This window comes from Electrophorus electricus, chromosome 7 (assembly GCF_041902795.1).
Source record: "Electrophorus electricus isolate QZ-2024a chromosome 7, ASM4190279v1, whole genome shotgun sequence".
Taxonomy (NCBI): Eukaryota; Metazoa; Chordata; class Actinopteri; order Gymnotiformes; family Gymnotidae; genus Electrophorus; species Electrophorus electricus.
Genome location: NC_137503.1, coordinates 27684526 through 27702653, shown reverse-complemented (window position 1 = coordinate 27702653; position 18128 = coordinate 27684526). Strand labels below are relative to the sequence as shown.

At 38.4% G+C, this 18128-nt stretch overlaps 1 protein-coding gene across 5 annotated transcripts in view; it reads left to right on the top strand.

Moving 5' to 3' along the window:
* The window catches only part of fndc1 (fibronectin type III domain containing 1), a 35860-nt gene extending 18220 nt beyond the window's left edge, over window positions 1-17640 (top strand). For 2 of the 5 annotated variants that reach the window (XM_026998948.3, XM_026998946.3), the window contains 14 exons: window positions 218-2218; window positions 2316-2420; window positions 2544-2659; window positions 2807-2918; window positions 3041-3406; window positions 4839-4916; window positions 5541-5678; window positions 10052-10288; window positions 11491-11599; window positions 14578-14657; window positions 14794-14823; window positions 15072-15233; window positions 15510-15632; window positions 15706-17640. In XM_026998948.3, the coding sequence (XP_026854749.2) occupies window positions 218-2218; window positions 2316-2420; window positions 2544-2659; window positions 2807-2918; window positions 3041-3406; window positions 4839-4916; window positions 5541-5678; window positions 10052-10288; window positions 11491-11599; window positions 14578-14657; window positions 14794-14823; window positions 15072-15233; window positions 15510-15632; window positions 15706-15821 (3773 nt within the window). In that variant the 3' untranslated portion in view covers window positions 15822-17640. The other 3 variants (XM_026998947.3, XM_081717749.1, XM_081717748.1) reach the window with 3 other exon arrangements.
* Window positions 17641-18128: the final 488 nt, after the last annotated feature.

Genomic DNA, 18128 nt, shown 5'->3' with positions numbered 1-18128 from the left:
ATTGTGCTAATTATCACCTAAATGAACTAAGTAAAGTAAGTTCCACAATTATTAAAACAAACAGTTCTGTTTCTGTTCAAATTCCTCTTTGATTTAAGGAAGAAAAAAAACATTTTAATACTCACTGAATACTCTCACTAAGATTATGGTGTTAAACCTAAAGAAAGTAATTCACAAAATATAAAGGTTAAAATCAGCATGCTTTCTTTGTTGCCAGCCAGTACTACAATTTCAAGACCTTCCACACACTCAGAGAACCCCTCCAGAACATCAGTGTATGATGATTTGGAACACAAGCGTATAGAAGAGATGAAAAAGCCTGATCCTCAATCCACTGTTGCTTCACCCATGTCCAAGAAAACTCGCCCCCTCTCTCAGACACGTTCTTATCACAGTATCTTCTCTGCTGTGAGGGGCTCTGTCAGAAACTTAGGTTCCAACTCAGGGACATCGACAAGGTTAGCCCATGGTGAAAGCAGAAATACAGAAAGAGATGAGGAAGAAGTGCCAACATACCCTCCTATAAAACATGAGATAAAAGCAAATGAAGCTGGTGAGGATACACAACCACGAAGTAACAGCAATGTTCCATCAAAATCTGGGGAGGAAGGACAAAAAGCACCTGGACCCAAGGAATCCAGCTCCATTCTCAAAAGTTCATTACTAAACACACAAACTTCACCTCCAAAACCTTCTTCATCTGCCTCTCTTCCTAAGTCATCAGAGGGCTACCACAATAGCCAGTCTTTGACGCCACGTACATCTTCTGTTGTTAATGTCAGTCGGATAAGACGGCCAACCTTTCGTACCTCTGGGTCACAGTTAAGGACTCAAAACGTGATGTCTTCTAGCTCACCCAAAAGCCAGGAATCTGCAGCCACAAGGAAAGACTACACAACTAGCGCAGATCCTGAGGGAAAGGATTTGTACAATAAGATCGGTGTTACAGAATCAAAATCATCCACCCCATCTCAGGAAACTAGAACTGAAATAAACAAAGAGTCATCATCATCACCCACTTTTGCTACTGACTCGTCTTCCTCATCATCAGCATCATCAGCAATTTCCTCTTCATCAACATCCTCTTTGTCACCATCATCATCATCTGAAACAAGTAGAGTTTCTTCCCCAACAAGTCATCGCAGTGGTTTAGGGTCGAGTTCTGTTTATACAAATAGCAGAAAGGTAGGAATTTCACCTAGGGGTCACAGACCTCAGATAGCACAGAGGAAACCTAGTTCATTTTTAACTGCTTCATCACATTCCACAACTTCAACAGGATCCAGGACTTCTGACAATAGTGTTAGCTCATCAAAAAGTATTCAAGATACAAAAACTGATCAAGTTAATTATCATCATCAAATTAAACAGACAGACACTAAAAATAATGAGTCCCCACCTTCCTTCTATCAGTCTACCACTACTCATTCTCCCTCAGCCAAAGAGGAGAAAAAAGAGGAAAGGAAGAACAATGAATATGAAGACAAAGGTGATGGTAGCTATGCAATTGCATCTCAACTGCCTACTAGAACAAATCCCATTGTCACAGGCCGGGCTACTTCTCCAACAAATAGAAATTCCAGAATATTGTTGGGCAACCGAAGACAAGATGGCAGAATCCCATGGAGCAGGACTGCTTCTTCTGTAAGTGCAGCAAGGCCAATCCTGAGAGGAATTCCATCCCATTCAGCTGTTTCTGGAGCACAGGACATTAGTGATAAAAATGAAGCTTCCCTCCCAACTTACCCCTCAAAACAAAGGGTGGAACCTACACCTTCCATACCTACTGTGATCAGTAAACAAAGAGCTTCAAACAATGGGCTGACAAACTCAGATAATCTCAGTCCAAATAAATATTCAAAGACGAGCAATGATCATGAAGATGATTACAACTATGAGGGCAACAAAGAGACCTATGATATTATCAATAAAAATGTTGTCTCAACTTCACCTCCTAAAACTACTGCCTCTCCTGTTCTCCGAAAGCCTGTTTTGAGTTCAAATGGAAGGTCCCGTTCTCCCATCCTAGCAAGTAGACTAAATGGGTCACGGTTCCCTGTTAAGTTACAGCCTGTACAACATACAAGGTCTAGCTCCCCTGCTAATCAAGACACCTCCGCACTCATTTCAACTTCTTCATCCTCTTCTACTCCCCAAACCAATCAACAACCAGCAGTTATTTCAGATCGAGGATCAGCTATTAGCAGTAATGGTAATGGTAAGTAAACTGTGTCACACTAACATCTGAGGCAATCCCTCACTGGTAAACATTCAAATAGTGACATGATAACTGATTCCAAGATCTCCTCTTGTAGCCCGAAATCCTGTCATGGGATCAAGGATACGCCAGCTAAGCAGATCTGACTCTATTTTAAGAGGGAAAACCCCACTCAGTGGTTACAAACCTAGTGATGGGCAAGGTAAATTTAATATTCTCCAAAAAGTAGGCAAAAACCATTTATAATATTCTTTAGTTTGTAAGATAATATGTTTGATAATACAAATATAGAATATGATGGGTTTTTTTTCCTCTGCATGCATAGGAAAAAATGGACGACCTAATCTTACGTCTACAAATGGCAAAATTTTGTCTACATCAGGTGTAAAAACAAAACCAAATGGAATCAAATATATCACAGCTCCCGATGGAATCAAATGGGTGTGTTTAAATGAGTGATACATTAACTTTGTTCTTAGCAAAATCTAAGCATGCAATTAAGTAGTTATCTGTAAGGTATTATGTATGTGCCAGCTATGTTTTGGTTAATTTTTCACATGTATTTACAGTGACTGTACCCTCCCTTAGGTTGTAGATCTGGATAGAGGGGTCTTAATGAATGAAGATGGGAAGGTTTTGCAGGATTCTAGGGGCCGGCCCAGGAAAGTAGTTCTTGGAGAAGATGGAAAAACTATTTTTGGTGTGTCTCCAGTGTTCATAGTTTTTTTGCCACAAATTAATATTAAAATTAAATTAATTGTCTTTAATAGACTGAACATTTGCAATGTCTACTGGCTTTTGTCCCATTATATTATCCACTAGATGAAGAGGGAACCCCATTGGTAAACCAGGAAGGTGTGGCTCTGTTTGGTCATGGGAGGGACAGCCGACCTGTTGTGAACCCCAAAGATAAATACTTAACTGTAGGAGGGAAGCCACTGGTCGGCTTGGATCGTCCTAAACCCAGAACTACAACAACAACCACAGCAACCAGCACTACAACTATAGCTACTACAACTACAACCACTACTACAACCACTCCCGAACCCACCACAACAGATATTACAACTCTGGAGCCAACCACCACCCCTTTATTTCCTACATGTCCCCCTGGGACATTTGCAAGGTTGGATAAAAATGGATTTCCTAAGATGAATACAGATGGCATTCTGGACTGCTACCCAGATGGTGAGTTTCGCAAAAAGCACACTTATCCCACAATAGCCAGGTCATTTAAAAATATTCCAAATATAGTAAAATGCATACATACCATTGGTTTTTCAACAGATTAAACATTATGTATACATCTCATGTGGTTAATAAGCCTCAACCTCACACTGCACTGTTATATATATATATATATATATATATATATATATATATATATATATATATATATATATATATATATATATATATATATATATATATGTATACATTCCATACCTCCCTTGAATTCCCCAACCTCAAACAAAATGTTATAACAAAATATGTTTTATGTTATTATTTTGTTCTTGTGAGTAAAAGCTATTACAGTTGTACATTATCAAGGTAGTTGGTAGATTAAATTGGGTTAAAAGTACATGCAGAGCCACTAAGACTGTGAGGTTTGTACAAAGTGTTTTCAACTTAAAATAAACTTGTAATCTCAAGAGAGTAAACTAAAAGAGTAAAATGGTGTTGGCTAAATATTAATGCCATATACTTTAGCATGATTTATCACTGGTATTTAGTTAGTATCCACAAATTCTGGGCATCTATAATTTAGGAAATCTCCAAAACCAATTGGCCTCTACTTAGTATCCACAAACTCTGAGCATCTATAATTTAGGAAATCTCCAAAACCGAATATGAATTTGCATAAGGATATTAAATATTTCCATCATTCTTGACTAAGAATGCTTGACTGGCTGTGGTCAGGATGGCCTCTGATTAGCCTAACTCCCTGTAGATGTACTTCTTACAGGAGATGTGCCCAAAATGTTCCACATGGTGGGTAATTCAAGAGGTTATCCAAAAGAGGATAACAAGCAAGAAACCAAACACAAAATGAAATCTCAAAATCCATGCAGAAAGGAAATGTTTAACAAAACATTGATATAAGTATATCTTGTCTGGTTTAAAAAAGCTATTAGCATGGGTGCATGTTTAACCAAAACCTGATAGCAACACCTGATATCCCTACAATTTAATGTGTTATACATACATAGTGGCTTGGCCACTATGGCATGTGTTAAAGGGCAGAGATTTACTCAGAGCATGGGATCTCTGATTTAACGCTGCATTGCTTGCTGAACCGATGGTTTATGTTACACCCCCCAATAGCACACTTCTAGTAGTGCTGCTGGTTTAACTTTGCTATATTTCACCCATCCTCCTCTACAATCAGTGTTATCTCTTAAGCAGAACTGAAGCAATGTTGGATTTTACCACTGCTATGCACTAAACTGCAGTGCTTCTTGTTCTTCAGAGCACCACTAAAATTTTATGCAGCAAACATGATATGAAGCAAATATGATGCACCTAGTGCAGGGAGCCTGAGGAGCTGCAGTGTGAATTACGGTGACAAGTGCGCTGTGCATTTGAAAACTTGCTCCAGTCTCTACTGCTTCACCTACAGAGGCTGGCTCAGGGATGGCACTGGAATCCATGGTTACAATCACTATGGCACCTGCCGATGCTTTTGCAATAGAGGAAGGTATTGGCTGAGTCTGGCTTTGACTGGCTGCTATGGCTTTGTTGAGGCTGTCTTCCATTTTTCTTGTGCGTGTTTGTGTCTCTATGTTTCTAGTCTGTGCTCTGTCTCTGTTATATTTCTGTTACCTCATTGTTTTTTGTCATTTTTGTTGGCTCTTTCCTTTTTATTATTTCTTAAGCAAATTCACTCTTTGTGCTGCATGATAAAATTAAGGAGAATATTCTGGTGCTGAGTATGAGTTGTTTATAATAGTTGCATCTTATTTTCTTATTTTCTGTGTACTTGTTCATTTGAACCTAAAAGGCACAGTATGCTCACATTTAAAGATAAGCTCCCACCTTTCCTATATTTCTGTATGGTTGGTTTGCATGTTTTTGTTGTTTTTTTCCAAACGACTGCTGCCTGTATAATGGGTTCCATGAAGAAGCTGATGGACACTTCTACTGGAAGGTTGATTATACAATGTTCTCTGCTTTACAAAATATTTAAATAATCCAAATATCTTAAAAATGCAATTGTTTTTCTGAAGACGTAAGGAGAAAGGCAACTATAGATGTGAAATATAGCTTAGCCTACAGAGCTGATGCTGTGGGCTACTTTTTATTATATGCCTTTGCCTTACAGATAACTTTTTGATGGAGACTACACTACCCCCCACCACCATCCAGATACCCACCACTCAACCCCCAACTCCTGAAACCCGCCCCCTCAACAACAGCCCGTCCTCAGAGCTTGATGCTTCTGGAAAGAAACGCTTTACAGGTAATGTATCTCTGGGAGCAGCTAATGAAAATAATGGGCCTGTTTTTTTCTCATTCAAAAACAGTTTGCCTGAGGTTACTTCACAGTATCACTTTATATGGAAATGTGTCTGCTCTGCCTCTCACCTGTATGGCTCCCAGTGAGTGATTACATTTCTCCTATGCTTAAGTCTTGAATTGTGTTTCATCTTCGTCCATTGGATGAGGACACTTGAGAAAGCTATTGACTTTATAGGCTCTGAAGGCTCAAGTTTTTTCATGTGTGCAGCTTCTGTAGGAAATATCTCTGAATGCCTGAGTGAAGGCATTTAAACTCATTTAAACTCAACATTACAACATAGTCAGAAAGTCTGTGGGATATGGCATCCTGCCCAAGAGAGAGAACAAGACACACAGAGAGAGAGAGAGAGAGAGAGAGAGAGAGAGAGAGAGAGAGAGAGAGAGAGAGAGAGAGAGAGAGAGAGAGAGAGACTTTGCTTTATGAGTAGAGCTTTGAACATTTTGCTCCAGGTAAAACAGAAAATATATCTGAAAGTGGGTTCCAATCAACAGTGGTAATCATATCCAAAGCTTTCAGTTTAGTCCAGTCTTGCTGTATTCATGGTGGAAAGTAGGAAGGACCTTAACCTGACTCTTGGAGTTTATCTTGGCTTATCATGAAGGCACATAATAAATGAGTTTTACAAAGAAGCACATTTTAATTATTACTTGGAAATTTTTAGATATTCACATTGCAAGTTGATTATGAGTGTTTCTGTGTCCCATCATAACAATACGGAGTATATGAGACATCCATTTCCCAAATAAGGGGTGATATGATTTCCAAGGATCTCCTAGAAGAGATCTTTGAAAATGAATGCATACTTCAAAGGGCAGGCTAATAACTTTTAAAAAGATTTGGTTTAATCAGATTCTGTATTTTTCACTTCACTTTCACTCTTAAATAGATGGCTAGATCAGTCATTCCCTGCCCTCATTAAGTACCTCTGCATTCCTGCACAGTTGACTTCTAATCCAAGCCTAAAGCACACAGTTCAGCTAATTGAGGTCTTCTGGAATCTGGATTGGCTGTGTTAAATTGGCGCAAGATCAATACTTGTACAATATTGGTGGCCCTTGTGTAGCTACTGGGTTTGCTCCAAAGATACAATATGCAATATGATCAAAAATTTTGAATGATCAAGAATTATTTGACAAAAATTCCCAAACATTCCATGCCACAGTGTGATATAAACAAGGTAGACTTTGACATATTTGACATATTCTATTTTGGTGCCAGATCAATTTTGCTTTCTGTCCCACACTGCCTGATCCAGTGTTTTGTATATAGTGCCTTGTGCAGATGTTAATGGTATTTCGCAGATGGTCATGTTGGGATGGGACTTGGCTGTAAAGGTGCCCTGAGGTGAATGTAAACATTATTCTACCCATTATTTGCTCTCAAATAAAGCCTGTACAGATATACTGTGCTGTTATCATAAAAGCACCACATCTGTTCCGCTCATCTACCACTGCCCTGCCCAAGCTTCTCATCTAAGGCCACCATAAAGCATGTGACAGGAAGTGGAATCAACATGCACCCACTGCTTAGTAGCCTCCTCTGCATGCCCCCCTTTTGAATTCTGCATCTAGTTGGATGAGAGGTACTTGACAGAAATGACAACATAACCAGTGAATAAAACCTTCATATCCAGTCAAGGGACAAGGATAATGATGGTCATTGAATCAGTTGCTTTGACCAACTCCAGTTTAATTCCACTATATCTAAGACTCAGGGGTAGAAAACCCCTGGGGTTGTGCTGATCTTCAGATTCTGTTTGTGATCATTAACTAGTGCTCTGGGAGCTCACATTGTCTTGCATCCTCTAATGTGCTTTTCTTGGTCAAAACCTGACATCAACTCCTCTGGCTGGAAAATCACACAAAAACACCTAAGATTGAGATTAATGCAATAAGACAGCTCCTCATTGTTTTATGAAGGAGTCCCTTGATGGTCCTCAGGCTTGCTCTGGTGCTGTAGAGCCATTGGGAAGGAGGATCTGCTAGGCCAGAAAAGCAAACACAGATGTCAACACCACAGAGACATGTGGAGCCAGTAGCACCACAACCAAATCCAAATCTAAATGAATTCTGTATAAGATCAAACTCTGTTTAACTTGTACTATTAACTCTTGACCAGTTATACTAGAAAAAGCAACCATAGACTAATGTAATTAATTAATATAAGCTTGTGGGTCATCCCCCAGTGTCAACAGCATAACAGTTAGTACACAAACTTAAAAAAGAGAATGAGTTTGTGAACACCATGACTCCAGGTGGTGGTCACAACTGAAAAAGAACACCCTTTAATATACAGATAGTTAAAACACCTATCTGAGCAAAATGAATTTAGTAGCTTTTTGACCTCTGATCCCCAGTGGTACAGTAACATGATTAAAGGCAACACAATGACCTCCAAAAGTACCAGTAACAAGTAGTAGTAACAGTAGTATTCATGTACATTCAGCACATAGGTCAATAAATCCCATCCCACCAGAGAGTCAGAGCTGTGCTGTAGTACACACTCCCACATCTGAAAGACATTACAGTAAAAAGTTCATCTAACAAAGTATATAAATAAATAATACAAATGCTTAAAAAAAAACATGGGAAGAAAGTGCAATAAAGAAAAAGCTGATATCAGCGCAAAGCTGCTTCTGGCTAGTGCCTCGAAGATCCCCTGAGCATTCAGGAGTTTAATAGTCTGGATACTCCACTACTCCCCAGATCTCAAACACATCCGCTATTTTTCATGCTGCTGCTGTTTTGTCTGTATTCTGATGCTTACATTTGGTTGTAATAACTCTAGCAATTTGATCTGCAAAGTCTCTGCGTTGTGCTCTATACATTTGATTATGATTGAAAATATACCTTTCTCTCACCTTTTCTTATCGCAGACTGAACATTTCTTTTGGTAATAACTCAGAATTTGTCTGTGTGTGTGTGTGTGTGTGTGTGTGTGAGAGAGAGAGAGAGAGAGAGAGAGAGAGAGAGAGAGAGAGAGAGAGAGAGAGAGAGACAGAGACAGAGACAGAGACAGAGAGTCAGTGGCTACACATATTTGTTGATTGTGTAAGTCAGGGGAATGACAGCCTCTCGAGGCATTTGATTTGCTCCAGGTGTGTGTCTTGTGGACTAATTTCTGCATGTTTTCCTAGTTGTCAGAGTAAAAAAATAACAGAACTGCAATGAGCCAGCAGACAAAGCCAAAGTCCAACAGACCACCATGGGATTGCCAGTGGATAGGACTGAGGTTAGATCATCTGTAGATAAACAGAATATTTTCATATAAATCAAAAAAGGAGAAAAACTAGAGAATTCTAGTTTCACTGACCCACCATATATTGCACAGTATTTTTCACACAAGTTTCAAGATTATGGCATATGAAATGATCTGAAATCTCAGAAGGAAGCAGAAACCGCATGGTCTAAATGCAGAGAAAAATTATTTGGTTCCTAGAGGCCTGCTGTCTTGCAAGTTAACCTGCTGCATAGAGCATCAAAATATTAAAATACTTTCTAATTGTTAGTTATAACCACAGCTAATAGACAGTTTCAACATTAAGCCCTGTGCATTTCTTGTTTTAGACCATAGCATAAAGAAAATCATTATTATTTGTTTCTCCCCAAAACACCAGACAGCAATATTTGAGAAATTATTGACATGTTAAATTATTATTCACATGTCTTAATAATTATAGCCAATATAATTATAGCTGGCTGCATAGCTAATGAATATGCCTGCTGGCTTGCTAACAGCAGCTTGAATCTTAAATAGCAAAAATCAATCAATTTTTTTCACATAGGGCAGAGAGCAATAGTCATTAACTAGTTAGATTAATAATAACAGTAATCTTCAGAACCAATAACAAACATCCCACATTACAAGCTAGAAAATTTGAATGGTGTCTTAAGCAATCTACAACGAGGCAAACGGAGAAAATAATAATTCTTGGATGTAATCCACCCATATAAGTATTTGCCTACTTGCATAAATAATGGAAGAAGACGTCACTGCTAACTACTTTGTACAGCTAATTTTCCTAGTTAACTACCTAGTTACTCCACAGATGCGCTGAGCCCCTCACAAATAGAATTCAACAAGAGATTGATCAGTCACTGACTGAGTAAGAAAGTGAAAAGCCTACTGCCTGCTAGGAAGTCCAGCAAAACCAAACCAGAGAAGCATCACTCTTATTCAGTCAAATGGACTATATATGACATTCTATATGCACAGATCCAATTGTTTATTTGCTTATTTAGAATGAAGCTGGACAGAATAACTCAATACTTTTGACTTCAGCCCTTATGCCCATGTTCTTCTCCTTTTCTAAGCTCCATATGTGAACTACATCCAGAAGGATCCTGGAGCTCCATGTTCCCTGACAGAAGCCCTGGAGTACCTGCAGCTTGATGTCCTGGCTGACCTTATGGAGAAGGATGGCCTGTTGGCCAGTCAAAAACAACCACCCAAAAACAAACCCCATAATATCACAGTGGTTGCCATGGAAGGCTGTCACTCTTTTGTTATTTTGGACTGGGCCCGCCCACTGAAGGATGACATGGTGTCAGGTAAGCACTTTATACATACTTTAGGTTTTATATTTAGCATGCCTAAATATATTTAGCAATAGCATGGTGTACAGTCCAAACCTTGTCTACAAATATATACTTTTGTTTTGTTCTTCCAAAAGTATCCTGAACAAAAATATGAAAGCTTTTAGTTTCATTTCGAATGTTTCTTTGAAGTCACCAGACTTAAGTGTTCTCTGTCTGATTTATTATTCTATGTCTACTAAAAGGTCAAGTGTCATATGCTTAGCCGAGAGACTGTAATGAAATGAGATTCAGATTGATGCTTAAACTGAAATCTCTGATTATTTGATTGCCTTTGTTAGAAATAATCTGAAAGGAACTATGTTTATTTTCCATTGCTAGTGAATTAAAGATGACATGTCTAAATGAGACCATGAGATCATGAGATATAAAACAAAAATGATTTTCCTCTCATTTTCCACTCATATCCCCACATCAGAATTCCGTTCTCTTTTTCTCCACTCCTTTTGCTCTAATATAGTCGTTCTTCTGCACACTCATGTGATGGTGTACTTTATTCCAATACTGTCTTCAATACACATGCCTGCAGCCATACAAAATCCCAATTTAAGGAACATGAGGTCCTAAACATATTCTATTGGACTAAATTTCAACCTGATGATAAGACATGTGTAATGCTTATTTAATTTCTACTGGTAAATTCTATGACTTAAGCCTTCCATAACAAGTGGATAGAGTTGTATTATGTATTCTATTAGCTATTAAAATTATTCTGGGCCGTAAATTATAAAATTAATATTAATAACAGTGGTTTAAAATCTATTATATAACTAACAGGAAGCCAATGTAGAGATTTTAGAACTGGGATAACTTGAGATAAATGAATGTGTGTATATATATATATATATATATATATATATATATATATATATATATATATATATATATATATATATATACACACACAGAGGTATTTTATATTTTATGATACTTCTTTAATGATACTTTGTAATATCCAAACTTATATTAATAGATCTGGTATATATCTGGTAGATAACAGAGGCAGCATTCGGTTGTATGTCAAAGGACAGTTATAATTCAGTTATGGTTCATGATTATATTATCTTACTTTTTTCATGCTTTCCAATAATGTAATAGAATATATTCCCATAATTGTAAGTGATAAGTTCTATTACCAATTCTGGCCGTCTCTGCAGGGTACATGGTGCACAGCGCTTCCTATGATGATGTCCTGAACAACAGATGGTCATCTCGCCTCTCATCTGGCACCCACCTAGCTGTGGAGAACCTCAAGCCCAACTCCAGGTGAGCGTAATTTACTTGTATAATCACACATGGGACTTTGGGCAGTTTTTGTTTATTTATTTATTTGTTTGTTTCTTTGTTTTTCTTATCATATCAGAAAAGCTAACATTTAGATAGATTTTCATGTTAGAGGAAGCAACAGGAGAAGTGCTTGAGCCAAATTTCTGAAAAGTACTGTGAATCTCACAACACAGGCAAACCTGCAAAATAGTGCTCATGTTTTAATTTAGTTGCAAGGTAAAGTGATGCAGAATGCATTTGTGCTGCTTAGTAACTACTGCAAACAAAATAATAATCATTTGATCACTTTCTGGAAAGCTACAGCAATAGCTCTGATAATTAAAAAGCCAGAATAAAATATGGGATCAGATAACCAGAATAAGTTAGGGATGAAGTGGCACCAGGAAAGCGTCTTCAAGTCATGAAGAGCCCGTGTTCACTGCTGGGTTATTCACTAACTAGCATCCTTTTGCTGTGCTGGATTTTCTGCTATTAGCCTGAGCTGAAGAGATATGCACCATACTATGCAGATCATGGAACAATACTTTCCCCACCAGACTCCATGCAATGCAGCATTCACCAAATAGAATGTTTAGACCACTCTGTGGAAACAAACAATAACTGTGGGGTTGACTGTAGAGTGTGTTATCCACAAGCCATAGAGCATGACAGAATATGAGGTTGACTTCCAACTCTGAGGCCTTGCAGATCTCACTCATATCAACACAGATGAAGAGCTGAAGTCATCATATGGCAAAACCTGAAAGTTCACTGTCTCCAGCATTAAACCTCAATCTAAACATCATATCTCATTCTATCCAAATATCCTGTAGCACACCCACAAAAAAATGAAATCTTTCAGACAGAGTAAATTAACAGGGGAAAAAGCTGCTCTGAATTGTGCTCATCAGGGCGTGTTTGTGTTTGTGTTTGGTTAAGCTCAGTGTGGCCACAGCATGAAAAAGCAGAGGCAGGCTGGACTGACAGACTTCACATGCTAATAACAAAAGTAAGATAAAAAAAAGTAAGAAAGTCTCAGCATCGTCCCCTGCTGTAAAAAAAAAGGGGGGGGGGCAATTCTCAGAACAACTTTAATTCATAGTGTAGCATCCCTGCTGAGGCTTACATTGCATGGCTTCATTTCTAAAGCCTTATTACATAAAGCATAAAATTGCATCCATTCTCGCAACACCCACTGCAACTATTTCTCTCTTCATCTATCTCTCTTTATCCACTCAGTGAAGCCATACTAGTGAGTTATGCTATAGGTAAGTCAGGAGGAGCAAGATTATATGTGTGAGCTAAAGAAAACTGGCATTTCATGTTGCTGAAAGTTGTTAATGTAGAGCATATGTCCCGATGGCTGGCTTAGCGCTGTTGGAGTAAGGCGTAACTGGCTCGCTCGGATGAAACTCTGCTCACACCCACTGAGCTGTGTTATGACTCGTACCTCTCCTATGAACCGTGTGATCGCACAGAAATGTAGCATATTGCTGCCAAGCAACCCCGTTCCTGTCTAAACTCTGGTTCCCAAGGTTACCCACACTGGTTCTTTGTAGCCAGGGTTACAGATGATCTGAAATACATTTATGGGCTGTCAGGACATTTCCCACAGATGTGAAGCGACTGCTGGCTACCAGATCTAACCGAGCAGGCCTTGTTCATTCAGAACAAATGCATGCACACTGCATTCCATCATATGTGCTGTTGATAATCTACCGCGAGCTGATCGATAGCTGCCTTGACGGGCCTCATAAATTAAATACACGCTGAGCTATTCCACTGCTAATTTTAGAATGATGTGCTTGCACACACGTTGACTAAAGATGTCAGAACGTGAAGAGTTCATAAGGTCATAAAGAATGCAGGGATGGAGAACGCTTCTCCTGCTCTTTTTTTTTATTATTACGATTGTTTAACAAATTTCTGTTTTCTCAGTCTGGTTTCTCCAAATACTGTGACGAAACAAAGAGAAATCACTGCCTTTATAAAAACCTGTCTAAAAGGTTACTTCCTTACTGCAGTACATAGGAAAAAAGTGAAAATGCATTATAGAGACATTATCATAAAGCTTTCACTTTCCTCTCAGATTGTTGTCCAGGGGAAGAGTAAAACTGAGGCACACCTCCTTGCCCACTCTCTTAGTGGTGGTGTGACTGGCCTTGTCTTTGGATTTCTCTTTGTTTTGCTCAGAGTCTCTGTGTGGCTTCTATATTTTGATCCAGCTATGCTGTTTCATATAATTAAAATAAGCCTAAAACAAAATAAGTGAAGTGCCAAGGTACTGATCACTGCTCCTCATCCAGTTGGACAGGCTGAGCTCTCTCACTCATCCCTCACTTGGGGTGGTTTATGCTTCACTAGATTTCTCATGACACAGAACCCACCTGTCACATTATGGCCCCGCCCCCTCCTCAAACGTCTTCGTGTGTGTGTTCGTCTGTGTTGCAACACCCTCGCGTGTCGTCCACCTGTTCTGTATTATGTGTAATCGTCTTGAATGTATACATGTCTCCTGTGTTGTAGTACGTGTTGTTGGTGTTTGAGATGTGCATATCGTTTGAGGTTTGTCGTGTGTTTTTGCATGTGCATATGAATGAAAGTGTGTTTCTGTCATTGTGCCTCGTCCCTGCATCCTGCCTCTCCTCATAACGTCATACCACCATAATACCAAGAGCTGAAAGCTGCTCTTGTCTTGATTACATTTGTCAGAATATTAAAGGCTACGTGAATTTACTCAGTGGGGTTGTTGGTGCCTCACCATCTTGCTTCCTTACCAGAAGATTTTGATGTTGCTATGGCTACAACTGTGCATCTTGCTGACACTCTGTTCCCCTACACCTTCTGCATTTAACGTTCATTTGTTTAACATGTATTTGTTTTCAGCCATCTCTATTACAAATCCCACCAAACCTCTTAAAAACGCACAATACATTGTGGTTTTAAGTGAATATTGCTTTTCTTTTTCCCCCACCTAGGTACTATTTCAGAGTCCAAGCAAAGAACGTTTTTGGTCTAGGACCAGTCAGCGACACATTAACTTATGTTACAGAATCAGGTCAGAATCCTGCCCAATTTGGAGAGCCACTGGTTTGTTTGTTTATTTGTCCATCTGTCTGTCTGTCTGTTTTTGTTCATCTATCAGTTTGTTTCTAATTACTTTTCTCTATATTAAATTGTCATCCTCTTCACAGATGACCCTCTTCTTATAGAGAGACCCCCAGGTAAGAGATGTCCACTGCTCAACTGCACCATTTATATTTATTATAAGAGTGCTATTATATAAACATACTTTCATATAATATATATTATAATATATATTATATAAACATAAGGAAATACATAAGAAGAACTGGGAGCTTTTTATGACGTTCTTCAACAGTAATTTAAGTGCACATCAATACACAATAAATGTATCACACTCTGTTTTGGAACAAACCAATTCCCATGCCCCACCCCCAACCCTCTGCAGGTGGAGAGCCTATCTGGATTCCATTCACCTTTAAGTACAACCATGCCCACAGTTCCTGTAAAGGAAGTCAATTCGTGAAGCGCACTTGGTACAGGAAGTTTGTGGGTGTGGTCCTCTGCAACTCCCTGCGCTACAAGATATTTATGGGAGACGCCCTCAAAGGTATTACCTTTACTCACTGCGTATCCTATGTCTTAATGCATTGTATTTATATAGCAATTTTTAAGGACCCAAAAATGCTTGCAGACTTCTGGAACCATAATTCTCCTTCCAATGTACCTTGGTATTTTTTATGTTTCTGGAATCTTAGGCATACTGTCATGCCTGCATCTTGATTAATGCGTACTATGTAATTGTGCTAAAATGTAAGATCATTTGCTCAATGTTGGGGCCTTAGCTAAGGTGTACTTACACTCATTCTTTTTCTCTTAATTGCAGACACTTTCTACAGTGTTGCTGATTCATTTGGCCATGGAGAAGACCACTGTCAGTTTGTAGATTCCTATCTTGATGGGAGGACAGGCCCACACAACCTTTCCCTCTACTTACCCACAGCTCAAGGTACTACAAATACCACTGCATTTTGTTCAACTCCTCAAACAGCATCTTATCTGTTTCCTTTTGTGTATTTCAGGTTACTATCGTTCATATAGGCAAGAGCCTGTAAATTTTGGGCCCATAGGCAGGCGTACGCCTCATACTTTTGTAGGCTGGTACGAGTGTGGCGTGCCAATCCCAGGCAAATGGTAACAGAGGGATTTCTGTAAGCCGGTCACCACTGTCAACCACATTCCATCCTACTGCATCCTCCTTCCTTGTCTGTTTGCCAGTCCCATACATGAACGTTTGCTCACCATAGCCACTGAATCACAAACATACTGTTACTGAGAGAATATAATACTTAAATCAGCACATTTCTATATAATTATTCAAATATAAAACACTTTTTCAATGCAGTCTGTATATGAGGAAATACAAGCATGTGTGCTCAAACAATTAATAACATTTTCAGGGACGTAGTATCCTCAATAATTCCTAATGATTGATAGCGGCTTCTGATTTTATTTCTGTCTGGAGTAATTTATATTATTATGACTCAATATGTATCTATAAGAAGTCCTGTAACACAAATCACAAGCCCAACAAAGCAATGACTGGGGATTGCTGAAACCTTACAAATACAATGACATATACAACAATGGTGTAACAAATTTTAATGATGTTTTCTTTGTTATTTTTAATAACTTTGCTTATTTTTGTACACATGTTTTGTACCATCTTACTTTCAACAACAGCTGGCTTGGAAGTATTGCCCATATAAGGGCAAATAAAAAGCTCAGGAAAGGATGAAACTGAATAAAGGTGCTATGGAAAAAATGAAAAGGCTTTATCTTACATGGACCCCATGGCATTAGCATACTGAAAACATGGCAGTCAGATGACAGTCGGTTGAAAGATGGACCCTGCCTGAGACTACTCTGACGGTCATCAGTGGAGCTGCTGGGTGAATAGTCTGAGCAGACTGAGGAACCTGCTCTGACATCCTTATGTGTCTGCATTTCTGATCAGCAAGCATTTGCTATGTTGACTTCCTGTAACGTGGTCAGCTTGTGGTAGAGTGCAAAGAAAATGTAACAGAAGAGGCTAACATCCATGAATCATTCAATCAGGATGCAATAGCCACAGTATACAATGGGCATACAAAATATTTTTAATGAAAAAAGCATGTTGATATTATACAATTTCATGGTCAGACTCTTTTGGTTAAAACTTTAAACATTAAGAATGCAGATTAGCAGTACCTTATTTCCCATATTTTTCCTTTGCAGTTTTTTTTTTACATAAATATGTATGGTGTTTCATTTAATAATAATGAAAAAATAATGACATCTACCAAATTATGTAAACTTTTTTTTTCTAGTAACTGCCATGCAGTCACATATGTTGTTTTGGGTGGGATCATCTCTTATGTTGACATCATTTGTTACATTTCAGTATTGATTCAATTAGAGTTTGATGTAAGTCTCTTATCTCTAGCACCAGCAGTTCCTTATTCCATAAAATTAAAGCACATTCATGTTTTACTTGGCATGCAGGAAAAAAAATGTACCCAGTACCTCTTTCAGTTGGGAATGAGAGCTGGCTAGATATGTGATCATTTGTTTAAATAGCTATTGTTCTCCAGTTTGATGATGGTAATTATCATTTTTCATGGATGGACAAAGCTGACAATAACAAAGATAAAAACATTCTGCACTTACTTCCATTCCAAAATAAACACATGCTACATACGTCTTCTCATGTTTCTCATGCCTTGCTGAAACAGGTTGTCTGAGATCAAATTACCAAACACAAAGGTTAGGGTGATTTATGACTTAAATACTATAATAATGTGCATGTGCTCCTCGCTACAGTTATAACCTCCAGGCCTCTGAATGTTACTATTCCTCAGCTGTCTGTAGCTACATCCTTGTGGGCAAGTTTGACACAAGTGAAGTTGATCTCATCAAAACTGACTGCAATGGCCAGATAAAGATACCTGACTTGACTAAAATGACTAAATGACTCAGTTGTGACTTGTTTCCTTTTGTTTCTTAACGCTTTCCTCAACTGCCACTCATCTGTGTACTGTCTAGTTCTGAAGTACTATACTTGAACCATAAAAATAATCTCATTCATCTCCATTATACATGTTTAGTGAGATGCAATATAGCATCTGTTCTGCAAGCTAACAAATGATAACAAAAAAGTCTAAAATGTAATCAACAGAAATGTATGTTATCATCATCATCATCATCTTCATATATATATACATATATATATTCCCAGATGACCACAGGATGAAACTAGTCAAAACATCGTCAGTGATCTTAAAAGCCACTGCTACCTATGGGTAAAACCACATTTTTATGTGTTTACATCTATAGGATAAACATAAAATGTGCTGTTTAATGTTAGTGCAAGAATCTTGCTGACTAAGATTATGAGGTGGTGTAAGGAAACTGGTGGGCCTGTAAAGAAGGGCAGCTTCTAATCAGAGCTGTAAAGGTCACATGG